Below are 25,200 nucleotides of genomic sequence, written 5' to 3' on the forward strand. Positions count from 1 at the left end.
TTTCGTGAACTGACCATTTCAATTTTTATTGTCAGGATACTTGCTTCATCCATGTAAAACATTTCAGTACAGTACAATGCATGGTATATCTGGGTTTCCTGTGGTTGTTTCTGTGGCTCTATGGCTAGGCCAATAGTGGCACTCCTAACAAAAGAGTGCAGTACTCAGTAATCACCCAGTAATATCAACTCCAACAGGGACTGAGTGCTGTCATCCATACAGGTAGAGGGACAGGGACTCCATCACTGTTGCCCACAAGATAGCAGCTTCATTCTCCATAATGCCGAGGGGCTGAAACAAATTAAACAGGGTGGGGGAGTAGAAGAGGGGGAGGGGTGGGGCAGTAAGTTCAGCTGGAGCAGAGCCCTGGGGGTTGCCCAATCAGGTGTTGTTTTGGAGCAATCCAGGGAACCAACAGAGAGTCACCTTGAGGGAAGCAATCTTCAGTACATTTTGTGACGTTTAAAATTTCAAGTACCAGTTACAAGGGTTGATTTAGTCATAGTCCCTGGGACAACGGAACTTTCCCAGCACTCCTTCTCTCTTTATTTTACTTTTTTTCTCCTCCTTTTTTCTAGTTCTAAAATCCCTGTGATAAGGATCAACATTACGGGGCGGGTTTTCTTGCAGAAGGGGCATGCCGTCCTAGCCCCACCCCACCCTCAAAGGAGCAGATCCTTCTCATTATTCCTGGGTGCTGTGTCCTGGTGGAAAGGGCCTCAATATCTGTGTGTCTGATGGGAGAACTGTGGGGGCTGCTGGGAGGTAGACGAGTACACCATGCTGCTCTGGGGCAGTGCTGTGCTTGGTCCGGGGTTCTGGTAGGCAGCATGTGGATTGGAGCGCTGCAACAGAGAGAGCAACCAATCAGGACTTGGTAACCAAACCAATGGATGAATAAGCACGCAGAAACCAACTAGCCAATTATGCCAGGAATAATACATGATGAGGTGGTCAGCTATCGAGAAATAATGACCAACGTGGGGGCAAAGAATCGCAGGGTGAATAATTTGACAAATAATCAATAAAAAATATATAGAAAAGTGATTTTATTCGTTCAAACAAATTGAAATGAATATAAAACGAATTTTCAATTGTGTCCGCATAGACAATATAGGACTATCTGGTAGAATTGGCTAATGGGGGTATTTGAGTCAGATACGAGGCAAGTTAGCAATAGTAACAGACTCTTCTTGACATCGATGACATAACACTAACTGGAACAGCTATACACAGAACCGCTGCATTGATAGCAGAAAGATTACTTTTTTTTCCTGTTTTTGCTCAGTCTCTGTATTTTTGGCTAACAGCCACTCTCCTCACACCATCAGTGTCATCAATATTTATTTCTGCCTCGGCATCTGATTCAGCCTCACACCTCATTACATCGCTAACACTTGATTTTGCTTCATCATTGTAAATCTTTGTATGACTTTGTACAAATTCATATGACTGGGCTGTAGCTAACGTTACCTAACGTTACCTAACTGAATATACTGTATAGCTAGTATAGTCAGACAGTAGCCTAATAACTGTAATATCATTTAGATTCAGTTTGCAACACAAGCATGTATACGGCACACTTATTGATTTTCTAAAAGTGACAATAGTCAAATTGACCATAGTGGCACTTCTTTCTGCAGAGTGATATGAAATGAGTTCCATGTTAAAGCACTCCATTACCCATAGCAGCCGTCATTATACTGAAATATTTGACCGCAGAATGCCTGAAATGACCAATTAGAATCGTGCATTGAACAATGCCGTGTAATAATGAATGATAGAACTGGTCAACCTGACATACGAAACTGTAGCGTGGACAAGAATGTGTGTGTGAGTGATTGTGTGTATGAGTATGTGTGTTTGCCCAAACCTGGTAGTCTGAGGTCATGATGAGGCCACTTGAGGTAGTGGTGGGAGGAACCACTCGCACCTTCTTCAGGGGTGGGCCTTGGGCGTGGCTGTTGTCAGGGTTCCCTGTATGCCCTGCCCCATTGGTGTGGTTGTTCCCTGCCTGCTGCTGCTGGTTCTTCTTCAAGGGAGTAAGCATGAACATTCATCAACAGCCCAATGTAGAAACGCAAATACAAAGACACTGGAACACACACATGTACATGCACATGCATATGCATACAAACACTAACTCACTCGCACACTTGTGCACACACACATTCACAGTTCTCAGCTTGTAAACATGGATACAAAAGCACAGGCACACACCTAAATGCGCACATGCAAGCACACACACAAAAATCCATACTCATGCACAAACATACGACTCTTACTTTGTCTGCTTTCTCCTCTGGCTCCTCTTCTGTCAGGAACTCACGCTTAGGATATGGTATCTGACAGCCCGCAAAGACACTATGCAGAAAGGCAAAGGGGGAGGGGGTTAATTCAGATTGTATTTGTCTGTTCTTTGGTATTTAAGTGTTTGGAATGTATTAGTCAAATCAATTCAAATAAACCTTTATTTATACAGCAGCTTTACTGCAACTTTGCAATCCACAGTGATTCACAAAAATTAAGACAAGTGGAAAGATCAATAACAACAGTGTAAAAGAAATGTTGGTAGAACAAAAATTCTAATAAAACTATAATAAAAAATTAAATATATAATAAAAACACCCTCACGGTAGCCTAAAAGGTTTTAAATGTCAACCAATTGTGATGCCCTCATACGCTCAGGCAGAGTTTTCCAAAGGCAAGGACAATAAACACTGAGGCTGCCTTCCCATATTTCTTGGTTCTGGCCTTTGGCACAACAAAAAGGCCACTGCCAGTGAACTGGGGGATCTGCTAGGAACATACTCACAGATTGCAAATTAAAGAAAAAGCCTGCATAAATGAGTGGAGAAGCATAACGAATGCAGATGCTTCCATACAGGTGTACTGCATGATACAATTAAGCAATTAACATTCTATCATGCTCTGTGGCACGTATAAAAATTCTGAGCAGGCCCAGTTGACCTCGATTTTGGATCACGACGACAAGAAGAAACGATCTAAGTAACTTTGAAAGACGGTTCATTATTGGGGCATGGATGACTAAAGTGACATCTGCATTTTGGTCTATGGGAAAGACATCAGTAAATAGGCATGGAAATTGTGATTGAAAGCACACATTCGATGACCGTGATGTTCGTGCATTAGTGAGATATGTAAGGAAAAACAGAAGAGCAACCCTTCTTCAGGTGACTGAGAATGTCAATGCAGGGCTTGATCAGACTGTGTCAGCAAGAACAGTCTGTCGACAACTACATAGAAATGGATATTATAGTAGGGTTGCAGTGTATAAAACCCTCATTACAAAGATGAAAGAACATTCGAGAGTTCAGTGGTGCGAAAACCATAGGCACTGGTCTACAGAGATGTGGACAAAAAGAGATATGGTCAGATAAGTCATCCTTCACCATATTCTTGAAGTGAGTGAATGCATCTGTGGCATACACCAAGAGAGTGGTACAGGCCTGAAGGTATGACCCCTACAGTGAGGGAGTCCAGTGGCTGTTATGCTGTGGGAGGCATTTTCCTTTCCACTTGTCCATATAAAGGAAAGGGATTGCAAATCAATACAACGTTATTCTGCGTGATCACCTTTATCTTATGATGAAACATTTCTATCCTGATGGGAGTGGTCTCTTCCGGGATGACAATGCCCCCATCCATAGGGCACGAGGGGTCACTGAATGGTTTAATAAGCATGAAAATGATCTGAATCATATGCTATGGCCTTCACAGTCACCAGATCTCAACCCAATTGAACACCTATGGAAGATTCTGGACCGACGTGTTCAACAGGGCTCTCCACCACCATCATCAAAACAGCAAATGAGGGAATATCTTTTAGAATAATTGTGTTCCATCCCACCAGTAGAGTTCCAGAGACTTGTGGAATCTATGCCAAGGCATATTTAAGCTGTTCAGGCAGCTTATGGTGGCCCAACACCTTACCAAGACACGTTATGTTGGTTTTTCCTTTAATTTGTTACCCGTCTGTACCACAAAAGCATATCCGATATGTAGTCAGGTGAGTTGAGCTCATTGAGTGAAGACTCTTACAATCCATTTTAAACCTAACAGGCATTACGTATGTATTGTTGTGTCATGCTGCTGTACACTAATGGCGTAGTACTGCATGAACATGCTGTACATTTATGGTGTAATAATGCATTTATGTGATGTATGCTTATGGTGTTTCAAAGCATTGATTTGCTGCATGCGTATGGTGTAATAACGTGTTGATATTGCTGTACGTTTAAGGTAGTGGTTCCCAAAGTAGGGGGTGCAGAGAGACAACATGGGGGCATGGTAAGGGAAGGGGGAAAAAAAGGCAATTTAAAACCAAAAGAAAATTGCATCCAAGCAGAACCAAAATTTCCTATTACCAAAGGGGGGCCTGACTGAATAAGTTTGGGAAGCACAAGTTTAAGGTATGTTAATGTGTGAACGTGCTGCACTCCTAAGGCAAAATAATGTATGAATTTGTTGTATGCTTCCGTTGTAGCAATGTGTTGATGTGCTGCATGATTATGGTGAGGTGCTGTGGTGCAGTGTGGTGGTGTGTCAGGCAGCCGGTACTCACTCAGAAGTGGGGAGTGGTTCCTCCAGAAAGTAGGGGTCCTGCATGGCCTGCTCTGATGTGATCCTGCGAATGGGGTCCATGGTGAGCAGCTTCTGCAGCTGGGACAATATTCACATAACATCATCATAACATCACTGCATTAAATACACATTCTTGGAAGAGGACAGGCATGTAATTGGTAAGAAGCAATTGGGATGTTTATTAGTATAGTTTATTAAGTATAAGTCCAGTTAATGCTGGTGTTTGGTGTGGAAACTCACCAGGTGGAATGCTTTGCTGTCTGGTTTGACTTTGTGTTTCTCCATGTACTTTGTGAGGCTGCAGTTGGTGTACCTGATGGGAACATTTAAAAACCCTGCAGAATGAGTCTCTCTCTCTCACATGCACACAAAGCATGCGTGTGCGCGCAGGCACGCACACAGAAAAACACACAAACAAAAACACTGGGGAGGGGGCAGTTTCTCCTGTATACTTGGACAATGGTTACTAGCAGCCACACCACCTTGTCGCATTTTTGAATTTTCATGTAAAACTGCTAATGCTACGCAGGGCAGGGCTTGGGTAGAAATTGTATGGATTGGTAGGCAGGTACAATGAAGTTCTTACAGGAAGAGGTGTTGGCAGAGAAAAGGGAGGCACACTGCCCTCTGGATTAAAGAAAAAGAAAAATCCAGTGCAGTTATGGGCATTGTGCTGGACTCTGCCTTGTGCCCTGATGTTGGACCACTACTTGTTTTATGCCATCTCCTACCATGCCACTTCCAATCTCCCTCCTCTGAAAACTAGCTATACATCACTGCTACTGTATGCATCTATCTGCATTCCTTCCAGCAGTTAGAGCCGCACATACTATTCTCCAGCCCAAGAACCAGCACTATCAATGTTTGTCTGTTAACCTAGAAATATTACAATTGTGAGGAAAACCATAAGACAACCATAAGTTAAAACATTATTACTGATGTTTAAAATTGAACTTGACATCACCGCTTGCATTAAAAGTAGACCCTGGAATGGGACATAAAACCAAAATGAGCAGGGTGACTACATCACAGATTGCTATAAACCATTGGTAACCGAAAGCTGTGAATCACCCCTTTCGCATTTCACTCTGTGGCAGCAGTAAAAGACCCGGCGTAACGTTATCTATGATTTTTGTCATTTCTTGTAAAATATTATTATTCTTGAGAACTTCTGAGAATTGCTAAGGCATATATTTGCAGATTGACATAGCTGATACTGATTTCTAGACCAAGTCAGAAGAGGAGAACGACAGCATTGATTCTCTCTCTTTATCTTTATCTACTGAACACAGATAAGATTTCTTCGTCGATCTGCATGTGTTACTACTCAAAATATTTTAGTTATATACGTTATTTTTGAAATTGAGTGAGTTTAAATAGGTTTATAATGCGGATATTTCACACTGTAACGTAAGCGTTCGTTGGTAGCTTCAGCAGGGTTTGTGTTTCATGCACCGCATGTGATGTGATCTGGAACATTGCCAGAACGTGGTGGACGATTTAATATTGTCCCATCCCCATACAAGAAAACATTACATACTGTACAGAGTACAGAAAAACATACGAGAGCTAATGATTACACATTTAGTTACTATAAGGGGCTCCATTTTTCACAAGCAATTTTGAAATACAGTATTTTAAACAATTTTAAATTTATTCATTTATCCATCCATCCATTTTCTAACTGCTTGATCCAGATCAGGGACATGGCACCAAGGCAAGCAGAGCAGCCCAGACGTCCCTCTCCCCGGCAACTTCCGCCCACCCATCCCGGTGGATCCTAAAACAATCCCAGGCCAGCCAGGGGATATAATCGCTCCAGTGTGCCCTAGGTCTGCCCCTGGTTCTCCTTATCTGCCGCCGTGCCCACTGCACCTCCAAAGGCGCCCAGGAGGCATCCTTCTCAGATGCCCGAACCACCTCAACTGACTCCTTTCAATGCAGAGGTGCAGCGGCTCTACTTTGAGATCCTCCCAGACAACTGAGCTCCTCACTCTGGCAAGAAGATTAAGCCCTGACACCCTATGGAGGAACCCCATTTCAGCTGCTTGTATTTGCGATCTCACTCTTTCAGTCACTACCCATAGCTGGGGGACGGGTATAACGGAAGATTTGCCTTTCGGCTCAGCTCCTTCACCACCACCGTTCGATACAACGCCCGTATTACTGCGGCCACTGCACCTAGACAGTGGTCAATCTCAGAATTCCTTTTTCTCCTCTCTCGTTAATAAGATGCCGAGATACTTGAACTCCTCCACATGGGGTAGTTGCTCCCCCTTACTAGAAGCCATGGCCACAGACTTGGAGGTGCTCCTCATCCCAACCACGTCACACTCAGCTGCAAACCGTTCAAGTGCGCATCGAAGGTCTAGTATACAGTCTACAGTATAATTGGGCTAAGAGGACGACATCATCCACAAACAACTGAGATGTCCCCGAACTGGACACACTCCATACCTCGGCTGTGCCTTGAAATTCTGTCCATGAATACCACAAACTGGAGGGGAGACAAAGCGCACCCTTGGCGGAGTCCGACACCCACTTTGAACGAACTTTACTTAATGCCGAGAATGCAAACACAGCTTTCGCTCCGTGTATACAGGGACCGACTGGAACACAACAGCGACCCTGGCACTCCACACTCCTGCAGCACCTACCACATGACACCCCAGGGCAAACAGTCATATGCCTTCTCCAAATCCACAAAAAACACGTAGACTGAATAGGCAAACTCCCATGCCCCCTCAAATATCTGTGAGAGGGTAAAAAGCTGGTCTGCTGTACCGTGGCCTGGACGAAACCCGCTTTGTTCCTCCTGTATCTGCAGTACAACTATTGGTCATGGCCTCCTTTCCAGCACCTTGGCATAGACTTTCCCAGGGAGGCTGAGGAATGCGATTCTCCCATAACACACTCTCCTGTCTTTATTTATTGTTATTTTTATTCTTTAAATCAGTCCAAAATGGACAAATCAGCTTTTTAGCCCTCAAAAAATATCGGCAACAGCCTTAAAAAATCCATATCGGTCAACCTCTACTAATCATCCTCCATAAATCTGATATGCAACACAATCTCTTGCATTTTTACCCTCTTTGATTCTGTTGGTTAACTGCAAATAAGATTAGAGTCCTCAATTGACCCATCAGGTTAAATAAATAAAATTAGAACCAGGAGGACATTGACCAGGATTAGGAACAGGATCAAGATTAAAAATCCCCTCCTCCAAATCCACTGTTCAGCACTGTAGCAAGAGACCTACGTGTTTCTCCTGAAATCTTTCATCAGGGTTGAGTGCTCTGGCATCTTCTTTATGTCCTCCCAGTCTTTATCTAATATACAAAAAGGGAATGAGGAAAAGAGTGAGGGAGTGAGGAGAAAAGGGGGACAGAGAGAAAAAAGAAAGAAAGAAAAGACTGGAAAGAAACACTGGAACATGAAAGACTTCATCTACACCTGTAAAACATCTATGATCTATGATCTATGATTAATGCCTTCATTAAAATTTTCATTTGGAAAGAAGATCTGATTGTGGAAGGTGATCATTTGCGAACATGCATACACGAAAAGACGACACACTCATTTGACATGAAGACTTTCAGAAAACAGTATATAGAAACTGGAGAGGGTAGGAGGGGCCAGGCAGTGAAGTCAAGGACATAATGGGAAACAGCCTCTACTGCACATGTTAAGTGGAAAAGTGCTTTCTGCCCATTGAACTGATTTTACAACCTAAGAAAACCTCATTGGACAATTTTTTGTAATCATAAATTTCACACAATAAAATGTCCAGAGTTCAACTCCTGAGTCCACTCTTGACTTAACACTGAATATTTTACTGTGCATTATGTGTAGCGGTTTAAAACACCTTGTAACCTCAATGGCCATGTTCATTCAGACGCTGGTGTCAAACAGTAACATTAAGTATTTATTGCTTTAATCTGTCATTGATTCAAGGTGCAGCAAGCTAACCAGATCTAACTGAAGACATTAGCGGGATAATTAGCAAGAAAATGTTTTTGTTATTATTGTTGGTTGTTACTCACTAGCTAGACATTAGACAGCTGACTATCTTACAGAGCTAGGTTACTGCAAAAAAATTTTTTATTCAGACTGGAAAATGATAACTCGAAACACAACATTAAACCCAGTCAACATTTAACAAATACAACTGTCTGTCAAAAAATAGGTGGCGCCCACAAGTGGCCAATTGTGGGACGCGGGAGTGGTGTCAGGCTAATCTAAGCTAACTTATCTAGCAAACAAACTTAGCCAACAAACTTAGCGTAACTTAGCAGTTGACACTAGCTAAAAGTTACTGCAGCAACCATTACACTGTGCAAGAGGGACAAAATGACCTAATTCACGTGATGTGTCATGTTAGCCAGTGAGAGAAAAAACTATTTGGAAAAAGCACCGTTTTGAGAAGTTCTGTGGCAATAGCAACCAGGGTCAGGGTAAAGCTATCCTACTGAGCACCAGTAATGTTAGCAAAACTGCAGATAACAAGCTAATGTTAGCTAACCAAAAGTAGATTTGCCAGAAAAAAATCTACATTTTCATATGAAATGTAACTATCATTAATCGAGTTTCAAAATACCATCACCAAAAGTTTTACTTTGTCTTCAGTCTGATATTTCTTTCACTTTTATGGGGAGCTCCAATGTTTTGCACTCAAAGCACAGTCATGTACAGAACAGGCTTACTTCCAGGGCTGCACAGCTTAGGTTGGCTGAGTTTCTGCTTTCCTGTCTTGTCTATGATCTTCATTCCACATGAGTAATTAAACTGTACACGTCTTCCTTAAGCAGGAGCAATTGACGTGTGAAAGTCTTCATATGAAATGAGTATGTTTTCATTCCATGTGTGCATGTTTCCAGAGCAAACCCTCATTCTGAAAGCATGCATTCACTCCAAATGTGAATCCTAATAAAGGCATCCATCACCCCCATACTATCTTTGATTACACCTGTCAATGAACTTGGCTCTGATGGCCATACCTGCAGGAAATCCCATGACATTGAATATGCGGTCCAGCTGGTCATGGTGGTAAGGATTGCTGGTCTTTATGTCCTCCTGTCGACAGTGGAATATGGGCTCAGATGTCAGGAGCTCCGCAAAAATACAGCCAATCGCCCAGATATCTGCGGACAAAGAGTTTGATTTTTTTTTTTTTTTTAAACAAAAAAAAAAACGTTTTGTACTTTAACAAAATAGAGAACATCTGATTAGGGATGAGTATGTGTACTGGATTGATAAAAATACATCGTATTATTGGATTCTAAAGACTTTCCAAAAATACACTGGCAGGTATTTTTTACATAGTCTTTAAAAACTGGAGAAATACCAGAGGACTGCAAGCAAGGTAATATAATACCAATATACAAGAAAGGGGACCGTACTGCTCCAGGAAACTACAGGCCTGTCAGTTTAACTAGCATCCCATGTAAAATACTGGAATCTATCATTAGAGACAAGTTGGAATTGTTTCTTGAAAATACCAACATCCTAAGGGATAGACAGCATGTTTTTTGCAAGGGAAGGTCATGCCTGACAAACCTTTTGGTATGCTTCCAAGTGTTATGACTATAACAAAGCTTATGATATTATACACTTAGATTTCCAAAAAGCATTCAATAATGCACCATAAAAAACAAATGAGCAAAAAAGTCAGTAGGCATTGCAGGATGTGTGTAGGCATTGTGGGATTCAGAATTCGCTTTGGATTTGGCTGAATCTTGAAGCACTGGATTTGGTATCTGAACGAAACCTAAGACTGAAGATTCGGTGCATCCCTACTTCCAACATACATATCCTCCCATTCTTTCAAAACCCCAAAACCCTACCTCAATACAACTCCCCATACACACACACACACACACACACACACACACACACACACTCAATGGTCTAAACATATCTCTGACATTTCCCCCATCACTCCACTCACCGATGGCTTTGGTGTAGTGTCTGGCACCCAGCAGCAGCTCCGGGGCTCTGTACCAGAAGGTCACCACCACAGGGTCCAGGTCTGCTAATGGCTTCAGTGGCGAGTTAAAGAGCCGAGCAAAGCCCATGTCCGCTGCAGAAGAAACAGAAAGTCAGCACAGAGAGACAGGAAGACAGGACAGAATTGTACAGGGGAAGAACGGGAGTAGTGTGGTTATGGTTGAGTACCTATCTTGACACGCCCCCTCTCTGGCCCTTCCCCCATTACTAGAATGTTGGCAGGCTTCTATGGAGAAAAATAACATGTACAACATGTTACAGCAGTTACTCATCTCACAAAATCACACACAGACAGCATCTGGTACACACAAAATCACACACAGACAGTATCTTACACACAAATATATATGCATGCATACACACACAACCAGACAGACAAACACACATACACGCACACACACACACACAAACAGACAGACAGACACACACACACACACACACACACACACACAGGTTCCTGTTAGTGAGGGTGTGTGTGGCATTCCTCACTCACACTGTGACCGTGAGCACAACATGAGGTAGCATGTCTTACTAGGTCACGGTGCAGGACCCAGTTGGCATGCAGGTAATGGATGCCATCCAGGATTTGGTACAGCAGAGATTTCACCATCCCCCTTGGGAGCTGCAGGGGCTTCTTATTGGCCTTGGAGGCTCTGTGGAATTTTATAATATGCTGCAGAGACAAGCATGACACAGTCAGGATTCAGTGTGTGTGTGTGTGTGTGTGTGTGTCTGTGTGTGTCTGTGTGTTTTTCTGTCTGTGTGTATGTGTAGTGTACAGGGTGTCAGCGTATGCAAGCATGCGCATGTATGTGTGAATAGCGTACATTGTATGTATGCGTCTCACCCATAGATCGTGTTCAGCGTAATCGAACAGCAGCCACACCTTGCGGTCAGCATGTGACAGAAAAACCTTCTGCAGTGAGATCACATTTGGATGTTTCAATTCCCGTAGCAGCTGAAACAAAAAACATAAATTTAATATCCATACTACAGATGCAGTATCCCAACCATATAGAAGTACACCCAAGACGCATCAACATTATTTGGATTAATGTTAGCTAGCATTTAGCAAGCATCAGCATTCACCCTACTAACGTTAGCTCAGATAGCTAATGAAAACCAGCTCTTCATTTTTCTCTTTACATAAATTCTGATTAAAAAAAGAAGGCTAGAGGAGGAGGAGGGATAAACTGTGCCACATATAGGTTGCCATAACATTACCATTATAGTAACAGATACGGTTAACAGTTAGGCCGACTTTAACTGAAATTGAGGAAAATCATTGTGTTTAGAAATGAGGGCATTTTGGATATCAGGCACCAATGACTTTAAAGCACTTAACTCAAGTCTAGAATTTATATGACATTATATTATCCTCCAAATAATTCTGATAACATTTTTTCTGTAACCGAGACCATTGCAAAAATTGTTTTAGTTTGGGAACCTTTTGCATTCTGGTAATTTTCTCTCTCGGTCGCCAGTACAGCTTGACAGGAAAAGTGCCGTACAGATTTATTTTTCATCTGGAGATACAGCCAAAGTAAAAATAAATGAATAAATAAAATTGCCCTAAACTGTGGGAAACACTGCGACAAGTAGGTTAAGCTTGACTGCTAAGTGGCTGAATGAAGATTTTCTAATGAGAAGGGTAGTGTAGCATTCACAGGAGTGCTCTGGTTCCCACACTGGGGCAGCGATCCTTTTAGCTTTTCAAAACATGCTTCAACAGTTGAATATAACCAAGGAGATGGTGATTAGGGATAATGCATGTCACATGAAAAAGGCTCTGGAGGTGTGTGGAGTTGCTACCAAGCGCTGCATGGCACACAGCTTGTCGTGAACAAGGGTGTATCGTGCCAACGAACCATCTCCGACTGCATGTCTAACAAGAGAAAGATAGTTGAGAAATTCTAAAACTGGTGAATCCCTAAACCGTATTGTTTTTAAGTCACTCTGTTGTAGATTCTGCCGCATGCATTGGGTCACCGTCCTGTTGGAACATAAATCTTAACCTAAATGCAGATCTTGTGCACACTGAAACAGGTTCTCAAGGATTTGCTTGTATCTGGCTCCATTCCTCTTGCCCTTGGTGGCAACAAGCTTCCCAGTTCTCTCTGCTGAAAAGCAACCGCATAGCATGATGCTGCCTTCACCATGCCTGTAGGGTGCTATGTGGGTGGTGGGCCGAGCTTAGGTTATGCCAAATATAGCGCTTTGCTTTCAGATCAAAGAACTCAACTTTAGTCTCATCAGACCACAAAATCGTCTTCCAGAAGGTCTCAGGGTCTGTCACAAGGCTTCTGGCAAACTCCAGCACGTGAATTAGGCCTAATGTTGGAATTTCCCAGAAGTGACTTCTCCATCTAGTCACTCTCTCAAAGAAGCCAAATCTATGAAGTGCTTAAGAGATTGGGGATCTCTGGGCAGTTTCTCCCATTTCAGCCAATGAGCCTTGCAGCGCTGCAATTGTCAGTGTTGCGGTTGATCTCTTGGTGGCTTCTCTAACAATTGCCCTTTTCATCCCATTGCTCAGTTTTGATAGGATGGACTGATCTTGATAGTGTCTGGATTGTGCCACACCTTCTCCATTTTGATACAACGGACTTTGTTGTGCTCGAAGGATGGGTCAAAGCTTTATTAATCTCATTACAGCTTTCTCCAGCTTTCTGCCTTATAAAAACTGGTCTCAAAGTTCCATGAACCGATTCTTGATCTTTATGACAGTGTGACTAATCTGATCTGCTATTTCAGCTGACCTCCAAAGTCAGTGATATTTATTTTGAAATCATACAACTGAACACAGGTGGATTTGAAACCAACAGATGGACCTCATTAAAACCAAATATACATTTTCAGGTCTTTCTTTGTAATATAATTTGAAGACATCTAACACTATTTCATCTTGACATTATATAATTGTTTATATAGGAGTAGAAAAATACCATTTTTATATTCTCTCATTTAACTTGGCTACACACGTAAAGAGAAATAATCAATGGGGCATGAAAACTTTCCGAAAGCACTGTACACATGCAAAAATGTGAACATACACAAACACACATTCACACAAGAAACACACACTCACTGCGATTTCTCTGCAGGCTGACATTGAGATGCCTGTCCCTTCAATCTGTTTCAGAGCGTAGTCCTTATTATCCTTCCTGTTTAACAAAGAGGGAAAGCAATCAAATATACAATGCATTACATTTATGTGGCAGACGCTTTTATCCAAAGTGGCGTACAATAAGTTCATACCGAAGGTCATTGAAACAACTACAAAACACAAGTCCGATTAGGTACAATACTCATTATGTAACAGTAAGCGTAGGCTAGGCCAGAGAGTAATGTTAAGTCAAACTAGGAGGCATGACAACAAGCTACAACATCAGAATAACGATACAACTGCAATATAAGGGCTGGATGGAGATACATGTAACATGAAAGTGGTACATGAGATATATGTGTAACATGAAAACGCTACAGGAACAAAGTGGTAGGATATAAGTGATAAGAGTGATCCTAGATTGGGAGTGTCCTGCAAAATGGTGAGTGTTAGTCCAGGTATAGTCTGAAGAGATGAGTCTTCAGACCATATCAGAAGATGGATGAATACAAACAATTCACGTGTGGTTAAAGTGCAGATTCATAACTTTTATTAAAGGCTATGTTTATACATTTAAGCCGCTTTTCCACCACATGGTACCGGCTCAACTCGACTCGACTCTACTCGCTTTTGGTACCAGGTACTTAGTTTTCCACTGCAGATAGTACCCCCGTCAATGTAGCTGGTCGTCATAGCGACGCCACGTGAAACTGCCGTGACATCACCTTCAACGCAACACACAAAGGAACAATGGAGGATATCGAAGGGATGGTGTTCTTGATTCTCGGTATGTGGCTGTTTGTCACAGCAAGGAGACTAATTTTGTTTCAGAAGAGGCTGAAGGCAGCAAGACAAAAGACTGCTGAAAAAAACAGGAGAGTTTGGGAAATCCTACATCAGAGCTCAGACGACGAGACGACGCGTCGATTCTAGCAACGATTCCCTCTGACCAATCAGTGGTCTGCAGTGTTTTCACGTCACCTTTTGGTATCGCCTCAGCTCGCGTGGAACCTTGACGGCGGTGATACCAAAAAAGTACCAGGTACCAGGTATTATCCACAACTTTTGCCCGATGGAAAACCAAAAAAGTCGAGTAGAGTTCAGTTGAGCCAGTACCATGCGGTGGAAAAGTGGCTTTAGAAATGTAGAAATTACAGGACTTTTTATACATAAACCCCCCGCAAACACCATAATGTTTGGGACAAATGGCATCACAGGTATTTCTGATCAATCAGGTGTATTAAATTGCTTCTTTAGTACTGCTATAAGAACACTTTTAGTATCTAGTCTTGATTCTAGGCTTTTGATAGCCTTTGAAGTCTATTATTGGCATTGGTCAACATAAGGACCAGAGTTGTGTTAATGAAAGTCACAGAAGGCATTATAAGGCCGAGAAATAAGAAAACAAAAACAGTACAAGACATAGACCAGGCTTACCAAAATCAACTGTTCATTAAGAAGAAAGAGACCACTGGTGAGCTCAGTAATCACAAAAGGGCCTGGTAGGCCAAGGAAGTCCTCTACAATTGATCACTGAAGAATTCTCACCATAAAGAAGGAAAACGCAAAAAACACCTGACCAATAGATCACAAACACTCTTCATGAGGCAGGTATGGATGTTTCATTGGCTAATGTCCGCAGAGGACTTCATGAACAGAACTCCAAACCACTGAAAGATGCAAACCACTAGTTAACCACAAAAACAGGAAGACCAGTACCTAAAAGAGCCAGCAGAGTTCTGTAAAAGGGTGTTGTGGACAGATGAGACCAAGATTCACATGCTTCTGAGTGACGACAAGAGCAAAGTGTGATGTAACTGCTGATAGCAGCCACAGTATTCAGAAGAATCTTATCTGCAAATGACTCCGAACGCATTGGACAGTGCTCCATCTCACAGAAATACAGTGACCCCAAACATATTGCGAAAGCAACAAAGGAGTTTTTCATTGCCTAAAACTGGAAGATTCTTGATTCATCAAAATATGTATTTATTTGGCAAAACATTAAGTGTCACAAATATTCACACCCGTTTCACTTTATGCACCCTCCCTTTGCACAAGGTCATCTTCAGTAGTGTTTTATGAGATTAGTGAACATACTGGGGGGAGGAATCCTTCACCATCCCCCCATACAGAATCTTTCATTCACATCCTTCAAAATACAAAATTTCAATCAGGTTCAAATTTAGAGATACAGATGGCCATTGTTTAACAGTGATGTGGTGTTCAGTAACCATTTTTTGGTTTATTGAAAAATATTAGCAAAAGCAGCTGTATGAAAGAAACCATACAGGGAATGAGTAATTTGCTCAAGAAAGTAATCTGCTCATTTACACCAACAAAGCTGCGCAGGCGGGGCAGGAGAGACGGCCCACTGTGCAAGCTCTGGAGAGGGAATAGCATCATGGAGCAGGGGTAAAACAGCACTCACCCAAGGGAGATACAGTTGCCATCATGAGAAAGTCCTCATGGCACTCTTCAACACCCTGGAGCAGGAGAGATGCAAAAAGCACCAGACCCCCGGGAATCCAACACCAACAATCATATTTGTCAAAGAGGGACAGAAGCCATCAACTACAAAAAGAACCAGGAATAACTTGCCGCAAAAATGCTCACAAATTGGATATGAAGGTGGACCTGGGGGAAGAAAAGCTGCAGTTTCCTTCGGGTAGTTTAAACAGGGCAGGAAAATTAACCTGATGTAGTTCCATGGGAAGATGTCCCTGCAGCCTGATCATGGCCGCAGGGACAAGTGTTAGCAGGTATGGCTGTTCACAGTTGAGATTATGACTGCAGAGGATTCCCTGCACAGCCACTGTGGTGAACAGTGCGGGCGGAAAAGAAGACATCTCTTCGTAGTTTAGGGAGGCAGGAGAAAGAGCCTCTTGCAGGTTGTGGATTTGAAGGGAGAAATTGATGTGGAAGCCAAAAGGAGATGGGCAGTGATGTGGCCACAATTGCTGACCTGCTAACTGGAGGAGATTAAAAATCAAAACGTCCAAATAAAGTTGGACACCATCTGATGACATCAACTCCTGGCCAAGGCAACAGCTAGGAAACCTGTGCTGTTGTTGTAGCATCCTGTGATGTAGGCTATGTAATTATCAATTTTCTGGGTACCCAGTGACTCCCAGGAAAGACTGGATGGCGACCGAGGAAGGTCAGCGATTCGGGAGAGATGACCTCCAGGAAAGGCTGGCATGGGAATGAGGCCTACAAGCTCATGCACAGTACTTGCTAGACTAGGGTACCAAGTAAGCTACAGAAAGTCCATGAGCAATACCCCCAGAAATTCACTTACAACCTGACAAGAAAACGCTTTGGTTCAGAGGAGAAGGTCAACATCAAAACAGCCTAATAGAAAAAAATGGGCGATCCGCTGCCTTCGGAGGGAAATCAAGACATTCAACAAGCAGTTCTAATGAATAGGAATGTCCCGTTTCGACCCTATTTTAAGGATTAGTTGTCTGCTAGGACACACCTCATCTGAATTTGATCCTCTGTGACACTACAACACTTAATATGCATATAAATTCAAACCAGTAGCGAAACTTCTCCTCCGTAGTTTCTGACTGTGTCTGTACTCCATTAACGCCAACTGTATGAACATGCAGTCACTCCCGTGAACAAGCACTGCCCAATTCGCCACCACGTTGCCTGAACGTAGCCTAACCAGTTTATTTTTTAAACAAAGCAGAAGATGCAGCGACATTATTGCTGTTTCGATTTGAATTTCTTTTTTACATTAAAATGCAGTGTTTTTTCTGCACAGAGAATTCCAAGGTGGCTTACTTGACAAAAATGTGACTGTATGAACAATAAAGCCCTTTTCAAAAGCATTGCGCATACTGCTTTACTATCATTTGAATATGCAGAAGAACTTCAGAGTGGCACTGTAGCTTACTAATAAACCTCGGGGACAAAGTGATGACGAGGAAGCAGGCTTCTGTGCTGCCATAAAGCTCAGTGAAGCTAGTGACAGTAATATGGCTGGGTGTTTGTCACGGAAGTCAGGCACACCAGGAGTATGGTATTTTTTAATATATCGGTCAATGTTTTTTGATTGAAATGTCTTGAACTCACAAGGCCTGAATATACTGCCACCATCATATTCACTAGAGGAAATATATTTACCTCAAGTGTACATTGACATTGTTAAGGATGTGTATAGTGGCTTGCAGTCCATACAGTCAATTTTTTGATTGTCATCAATCAGTGGTTAAAGTGGCTGTGTCTATATGCGCTTCCCAATGCGATTTCCCCCAACTCTGGACAGGGGCACGCAGATGATGTTCAGTTAGCCTCCCATGAAGAGAGAGTAATAAAGAGCATGCTCTCAAACTGACTCTTTTCTTGAGTGGTCAGATTTGGCGGTGAAGGGCTCTAAGTGTGTTGTATTGTATGAGAGGAGTGTGGACAACCGTTGGTAACCCTGAAAATCTGATAAAAACCCTGTGTTCACTGTAGCATCAAATCAGATTTGTGTATATTCTCTTCATGAGACATACACAAACCTTGAAAATAAGTTTAATATAGCCAGTGAATGGAAGGAGCAGGTTAATGACATCATATCCGAGTTGGCAGCATATTATTGATTTTTCCCCATTACCACTGATTATGAAGTTAGCAGCAATATGACAGGTGGCTCTGCATAAAATTCAACACCTTTTCTCTAATGTTCATATTCCATGCAACATACTAAACAAGCTAACAAATAAAACAGCATGTTTAGTGAGGAAATGTTTTGGCCTAAACCCTCGAGACATTATTTTTCATGCTAAACGAGAGGGAGGGTTGAGAGTGCCAAATGTAGAATGGATCTACACTGCAACAAGGCGCTCCCCTTTTGGATGCTGAGCAGTGACCTTCAAACTGTCAGAAAGCTTACTAGAGCCTCATTCTTTCGTGATATGAAGCACCACAATGTTCCTGTAGCTAGCGAATCTGACCCAGGATTTCCGGGCTTCCCGGAGAAATTCCAATGGCAAGATGGATCCACACGCTGCTGGCTTTGGGGCCTGGTCAGTTTGGCCTGACCTAAATGACCTCTGTGTTCAGACAGGAGTTACTGTGAAGTGGGTACACGCTGACTCTGGTACTGTTGCAGTTACAGAGGGCATTATAACTGACCAGCTCACTAGCGTAAGAACAACTGTTGAGTACTGGGACTCAGAGCACCGATTAACATCTCCTAATGCCCGGAGGCTCCTTGTGGACTTACAACGACTCAAACAACAACACTGGACTGGTTTACATTTACATTTCAATCTGCCTTTAACATCCATGGTCTTTCTTTACTGATCTGTCTTTACTGAAACAGTATGCCTGCTCTTCTTAAATTAGCCTAAACAAAATAAATCGCCTTGAGACCTTTACAGCATACGGGTTTCAGTGAGTGTAGCAGAGACAGGCTGACCAGATGTCCAACATTATTTGAAAACGTGTCCTCCGATTAGTCATTTGGTTAATTTTTAAGGTTTTTAAAAATAAAAAAATAAAAAACCCACATACTACTAATTGGTGATACGCGACCAGCAATAGGTTTACATAGAGGTTTGCAACATTCTATTTAACAAATCCACGCACACACCCTCACACAAACACGTGACCTCTTCATTGGCTCATGACCAACCTTCTCACAAAATCCTGTGCAAATCTGTGCAGGTACCAAGGAGGTTAAAAAATAACGTAGTAAAAATAATGCCGAAATTAGATAGCGGCATCTCATCCAATCAGCAGTGTCAATACTGTGTCTGCGCGCAGGTGTGGTTCGACTTCAGTATTTTTGGACGAGCAGACCAAACTACAGAGACCAACAGACCCACAGAGTGGTTTATGCTAGCTGCTGCTGGCAGCTTAAAAAAAAAATTAAAAAAAACTTTAAATCTGCAAAAAACCGGCAAATAAAATCCACCACCAATGCATTAAGCCCATCGCCAATTCCCAATGTGTTCGTCCAATTACCCTAAGTATGGAGCTATACCAGCTACATCATCCTTCTCTCTTCTTAATCATCACAGAACTAGTGCTAATGATACTAAAAGCTGAACACACGGACGGCATTCCAATGAAAAAGTGCAGCATTGTGGAACACCCCAGGCAAGACTAACAGTACCTTTAGAGCAAGGGTAATAAGATGGTTGAATAACTGCTGGAACATGAATTTGTTTCCACTATTCCCTATTTTCATGAGACAGTTCGCAGAGGTACAGTGATATGGTGCTGAACAGCAAGATCAGCATTTCTGTCTCCAAAGCACAAAAACTACCAAACACTGAAAAATGTGACAAAAACAATGAACACCCAACACCATAAATATACGGACACTAAATCTAAATGGCATAAAAATGCTGATAATATATAACCAACATATAGCCTAAACAAGATAAAGAAGCTAACCAACTTAGAAAATAATCGACAAAGTCTAAACATTAAGACACATGCACAGAACATTTAACATACAGAGACGTATCTAAACCAAGAAAAACTAAGTTCCAAAAACACAATCAATAACAGCAATAACCTAGTATCCAACACAAGAAACACAAACAACATGACTTATCAGACTGACAAAATCTGAACAATGCAAAAAAAATTACATGAAGAAAATGCAATGCACAAGTAGCCTAACTTTAACAAGAGCAACACAATCAATTTTGCTATGTAACATTAATAGTACAAGTTCTACCTCAGCTACTGGTACACTAGACTACCATTAAGCAAGTTAAGGTAAGTTAACAAATGTTTGCTAGCCTGTTGAATGTAAGCAAAAAAAAAAGCTCTTTCGCAGATACATATAGGCTACCTCATTCCATGTTCAGCAGGGGTTCCCAAACTCGGTCCTGGGGGCCCCCTGGTTATGCTGGTTTTCATTCCAAGTTCCAACTTGTCACAATCCCAGAATTTTAACAAACTGTTATTTTTGCTTAATTAGGTACTTTCATATTTCACATACTAAGCCACATTACGTCAGAAATAGCAACAGTAAGCATTCCATACTTAATAAAAATCCCATGTTCATACGGTAGGCTACTTATTGTGTTATATTGCAAACAACTGCATAAAAAGAAAAAAAAACTTCAAACTTCAAATTAAAGACTGAGGTGAATCAAAGGGCACCTAATTGGTGAAAGGGTGGACACCTGGTCACTAAAATAAACTATTTGGAAGAAAAAGAAGAATTCAAAAACAAAAGGCAATTGACTGAGTCAAGCCTGCATTAAGTTAATAATTTCAAGAAAAAGTACATGCATACATTATACATGCATTCAACAACCTAATTAGAAGAGTATCGGTTTACCGCTTTCATGTTATCAAAAAAAGTGACCTCTTCATGTAACTGCTTGCAATGTAGCACAATATCAACACAGGAATTTTATTATTTGTGGAATGCAAAGGTATTTCAGACCAAATATGGTTTAAGAGGGTTGATAATCCCAATAAAGAGGAAAAGCACCTAATTGAGGAAAAATTAGCAGCTAGTTAAAATTATGAGATTGCGATTGTGGTTGGAATGAAAACCAGCATACACAGCAGGACCCCAGGACCGGGTTTGGGAATCGCTGATCTCTGGCCAGTTACAAGCACGCCATACTGCAGAAACATATGCCCCTATTATTTAGAGCTAGTGCTGTATACACTCTGCTATCGACATCACATTTTTTATTAAAAAATAATTTAATCTAGGCCCAGTTATGTAGGCCAACACCTCAATCTACATCCATTGCCATTTCTTCTCCATTTAGTCCACATCCTCTAGAGCAGTGGTCTCCAACCCTGGTCCTGGAGAGCTACAGCATCTGCTGGTTTTGGTTTTCACCTTAAAATCAGCACCCAGTTGAGACCCAAGACACTAGGTGAGTTGGGTTAACTGTGTAATCAACTGCTCTAATTGATTCATGAAGTGCAGAGTCACCATGAAAACCAGCAGACCCTGTAGCTCTCCAGGACCAGGGTTGGAGACCACTGCTCTAGAGTATGTCCTGAGTCAGTTATACTCAGCGAGGAGGAGGTACATCTGTCTATAGCAGGTCCTAGCGCATGCAGGTACACCCACACCCTGTAGAGAGGCCCTGCATGTTGCAATCCAGAACTCAGTTAATAGCAACAACCACCACCACATATAGCATATATCTTCATGAAATGGGTCTACAGAACAGCATGTAGGTGTTCATGTCGGTGATTCCAAAACTATGTCCTGGGGACCCACTGTGCATCCGTTACACCCAAATGCTTGATCAATAAAGACAGTTTAAAATGGTCCAAGTGTCTTCTATAATTTCCCCCAAAACTTAGTTTTACATAATGCAGGTTTGGTGTGTCATTTTCTTAGTTTTTAAACTCTTTCATTGTCATTGGTTTAGCTTAAGTAATTGAGTGTCCACTCTTTCAGCAAGGAGTGCCCAAATGCTCCTGCCAGCCTGTAACTGAATTGCTTAAAAATGTAATCACTTTCTACAGGGCTCGTTCCTCATATAGCACATTATAGAGAAAGAAAACATTAGCTGATTATACTGATTCATTGTCCCTAGATGGGACCATGGAACATTTATTCATAGTGAGCACAGCTAGTTCTCATATAGCATGGCCTTAACGAGAGCATGTAGTATTAACTTTCAAATTAACAACAATTATCAGCTTGCTACAATTCAGAGCTAGCTGTAATGGTTGGAATGAAAACCAGCATAACAATGGGTCCATCGAGCCAAGTTTGGGAACCACAGATGTATGCACCATGTAAAGCTTGACAAGTAGGGGCGTGAGTTTATGGCATTATTTTGTTTTTACTTCGTCACACCATTGTGATTAAACCCCTTTCCTGTTATAGCTGGGTCTTGGCAGCAACTGCATCGTAGTTTGTGCCGCGCGACCACCACGGCGTCCCGAGACCGCGACTCCGTGCTTCGCAAAGGACAAACAACAGCGAAGCGAGCTCTCAAGCCTGCTTCTACACGGAATTCAACTGCCATCGCGCAGCAGCTAGACTGATGTCAGCGACACAGGCAGCTTTGTCATGCTCTTCAAGAGCAGAGGCCGGGACACGGCGTAATGCCGTTTAGAATTCCCATCGAATTTCGACCTGTGGTCATTATACTGTGCTCGGTCATTTAGTTACCTCTGATAATACAAGATGGAGAGAATGCGGTCATAAGAGACGTGCAAATGTAGCTTATTTAGTTTTATTAGGGATCATATGAGGGTTCGAAGGCCGTAGCTAGCTTGCTATGAACTCACCCGTCTTTTCTCTTGGCTTTGTACACATGACCGTAGGTCCCTCTCCCAACTTTGCAGCCCTCGTATTCAAACAAGTCTTCCACCCGTTCCCTCTCTCCGGTCAGCTTCACTTTAAAATCATAATCCATTTTCACTGTTGGTTTTTTATATATTTATATTTTCTTTCTTTTCAAAGCTCCGCTTGGGAGGACATTAGACAGCCCTGCGTAGGTGCTATGCGCTGCCGGCCCTCGCGTCGCTTCCACCTCACCCTAGAGTCCACATTTACTGCCGTAGTTAGTCGATGTCGGAGAGAAGCACAGTTGTTTGTCGTCGGTAAGAGACCGGGTGGGAACTAGACGTCTTCCCTCTTTCAACCCTGCACCTCCACAACTGCGCCTCACTCCCTCTCTCTGCCGGTGTCTCACCAGAGAGATAAGCATCCGCGTACGGCAGTGTCGTAAAGCGTCGCACAACTGGTGTACAGTCCGCACCATAGACGGTCCGTACAAAACACCCTGTACTGAAACCATAGAGCGTAGGCTACATAGCAACTGCAGAGGCAGAACGAGCCAGAAGTTGCAGTAACCAGACTAGTTAGGTAAAAACACAAGAGATTAATGTATTGCTGCTAAAATGAGCTGATGTGGCGAATGTAAATTCGTATCATATATGTTTTCTTATACAATTTTATTAGAAGCAGTTACACCAAGTACATTCTGCGTTAAAATTTCCATATAGCTGGCTGTCATGCGAGCTCAGGAGTGAAACTGAAATAATCCGATTTTGCGTGGATCTTGTAGTCTAATTTACTGTAAAACATCTGTTCTATTTTGAACAGGACAGCGCTGCCACCACCTTCGGTAAACCAATATGGTCCTGGTCCTTGGGTGAGAGGATGGCTAGTTACCACACAAGACATTATGCAAACACAACTTTACATTTTTTGCAAGACTTTCATTTAGCAAGGGCAAAGATAACAGACCAACTTTGGAGGCTGCTATTTGAATTAAATGGAAATGATGTCCCGTGTTGATCACTACAAACAAACTAGACGGCTAGATAATCGAAGTTCACAGCAATACAGGGAAACATGCGAATTCATAGCGCTTTGCTAGGAGGCGACACTACAGCATTGATTTGCACCCTTACAATCTATGGTTGCTCCGCATACCAGCAGACTACACTACCCACATACCCCCAAAACCGGAAACCACCAAGGAACGACCGCGTCCAATCTACGTAGACCAGGGGACCAGAGATTGCCATTCTCCGTGAAGCTCTTAAACTCCAGTGGTTACTCGAGGTATTGCATTTAGAAAGCCTCTGGTGCCAAAAAGCACATTTCCAAAATGAAGTCCATTCAAAACTACTTATTTACCCTGGCCAAATTAAAGTTATGCAAAACCACTGTTACATTACATTACAGGCATTTAGCAGACGCTCTTATCCAAAGCAACTTGCATTGCATCCAATTAAACAGCTGGATATATACTGGAGCAATGCAGGTTAAGTACCTTGCTCAAGGGTACAACGGCAGTGTCTTACCAGGGAAAAAAACCTGCGCCCTTTAGGTTAAAATTGGTTTTTTTATTTTTTATTTTTTACTAATGAAGCATGTTAACATTTAACGGTGAACATGACTGTCCATTGCATCCATGTATCCAGACACCTGTCCATAACCCGACTTGACCAGAGATGCAGTGGTACAACAATGTAGCTTTACTGCCATGTGCAGGACTTATCATAAATTCTGGCAGTGCATTTAAATGAATTTGCTGTGGCTGTGCCTATTTACATAACTAGCCTTGTAAATACTATGCTCAACTGAAAAAGTGGCCACGCAGAATTTTGCAACACTGACGGTAATTTGTGGCATACTTAGTAAATATGGCCCTAAGTGTCAAGTTTACACATTTAGCCAAATAGTGTTCAATGCCATCGATGGCATGAAAGAAGCCAAATGATTTGGTGCGTGTGCAAATGTGTGAACTCACCCAAATTGACAGCTGATAACATGTCCTAAAAAAGTGAATGTCAGATATACAGAATGTATAGCAGTTAATCACTTTGGTGAGTCAAAAAAGGCAATGCACTAATGTGTGTAATTTCAATGGATTTAGTACCATTGTAACATAGTGGCTGTGAGATCCAAATCAGGGGTGTCCAATTTATCCTCTTATATTACAGTAATTACTTTAATCAGGTGTCATAGTGCTTGGCTAAAACAAAAATCTGCACCTGCACCAGTCCTTTCTGGATAAAATTAG

The 25,200-nt window shown here is 42.1% G+C and overlaps 1 protein-coding gene across 2 annotated transcripts; it reads right to left on the minus strand.

Moving 5' to 3' along the window:
* cdk8 (cyclin-dependent kinase 8) lies at nt 1-23,410 on the minus strand. 2 transcript variants are annotated; one of them, XM_035415891.1, is made up of 13 exons: nt 22,952-23,410; nt 13,700-13,775; nt 11,459-11,569; nt 11,144-11,284; nt 10,780-10,837; nt 10,553-10,684; nt 9,603-9,746; nt 7,865-7,934; nt 4,846-4,918; nt 4,586-4,683; nt 2,286-2,364; nt 1,934-2,032; nt 1-845 (listed from the first exon to the last, which is right to left on the minus strand). In XM_035415891.1, exons 1-13 carry the CDS (start codon nt 23,077-23,079, stop codon nt 720-722), a joined length of 1,335 nt encoding a protein of 444 aa, XP_035271782.1. In that variant the 5' UTR covers nt 23,080-23,410; the 3' UTR covers nt 1-719. The 2 variants fall into 2 exon arrangements, with proteins under 2 accessions (XP_035271782.1, XP_035271780.1); XM_035415889.1 differs by having other exon boundaries at nt 1,874-2,032; nt 22,952-23,409.
* Between the last annotated feature and the right edge of the window lie 1,790 nt (nt 23,411-25,200).

This window comes from Anguilla anguilla, chromosome 4, assembly GCF_013347855.1.
Source record: "Anguilla anguilla isolate fAngAng1 chromosome 4, fAngAng1.pri, whole genome shotgun sequence".
Lineage (NCBI taxonomy): Eukaryota > Metazoa > Chordata > Actinopteri > Anguilliformes > Anguillidae > Anguilla > Anguilla anguilla.

Coding starts and splice junctions, on each gene's coding strand:
- cdk8 (XM_035415889.1), bottom strand. CDS start 23,079: ATGGATTATGATTTTAAAGTGAAGCTGACCGGAGAGAGGGAACGGGTG. Junction 7,935..9,602: donor TGTCATGGGATTTCCTGCAG/GTATGGCCATCA, acceptor TTTGTATATTAG/ATAAAGACTGGGAGGACATA. Junction 4,684..4,845: donor ACAGCAAAGCATTCCACCTG/GTGAGTTTCCAC, acceptor ATATTGTCCCAG/CTGCAGAAGCTGCTCACCAT.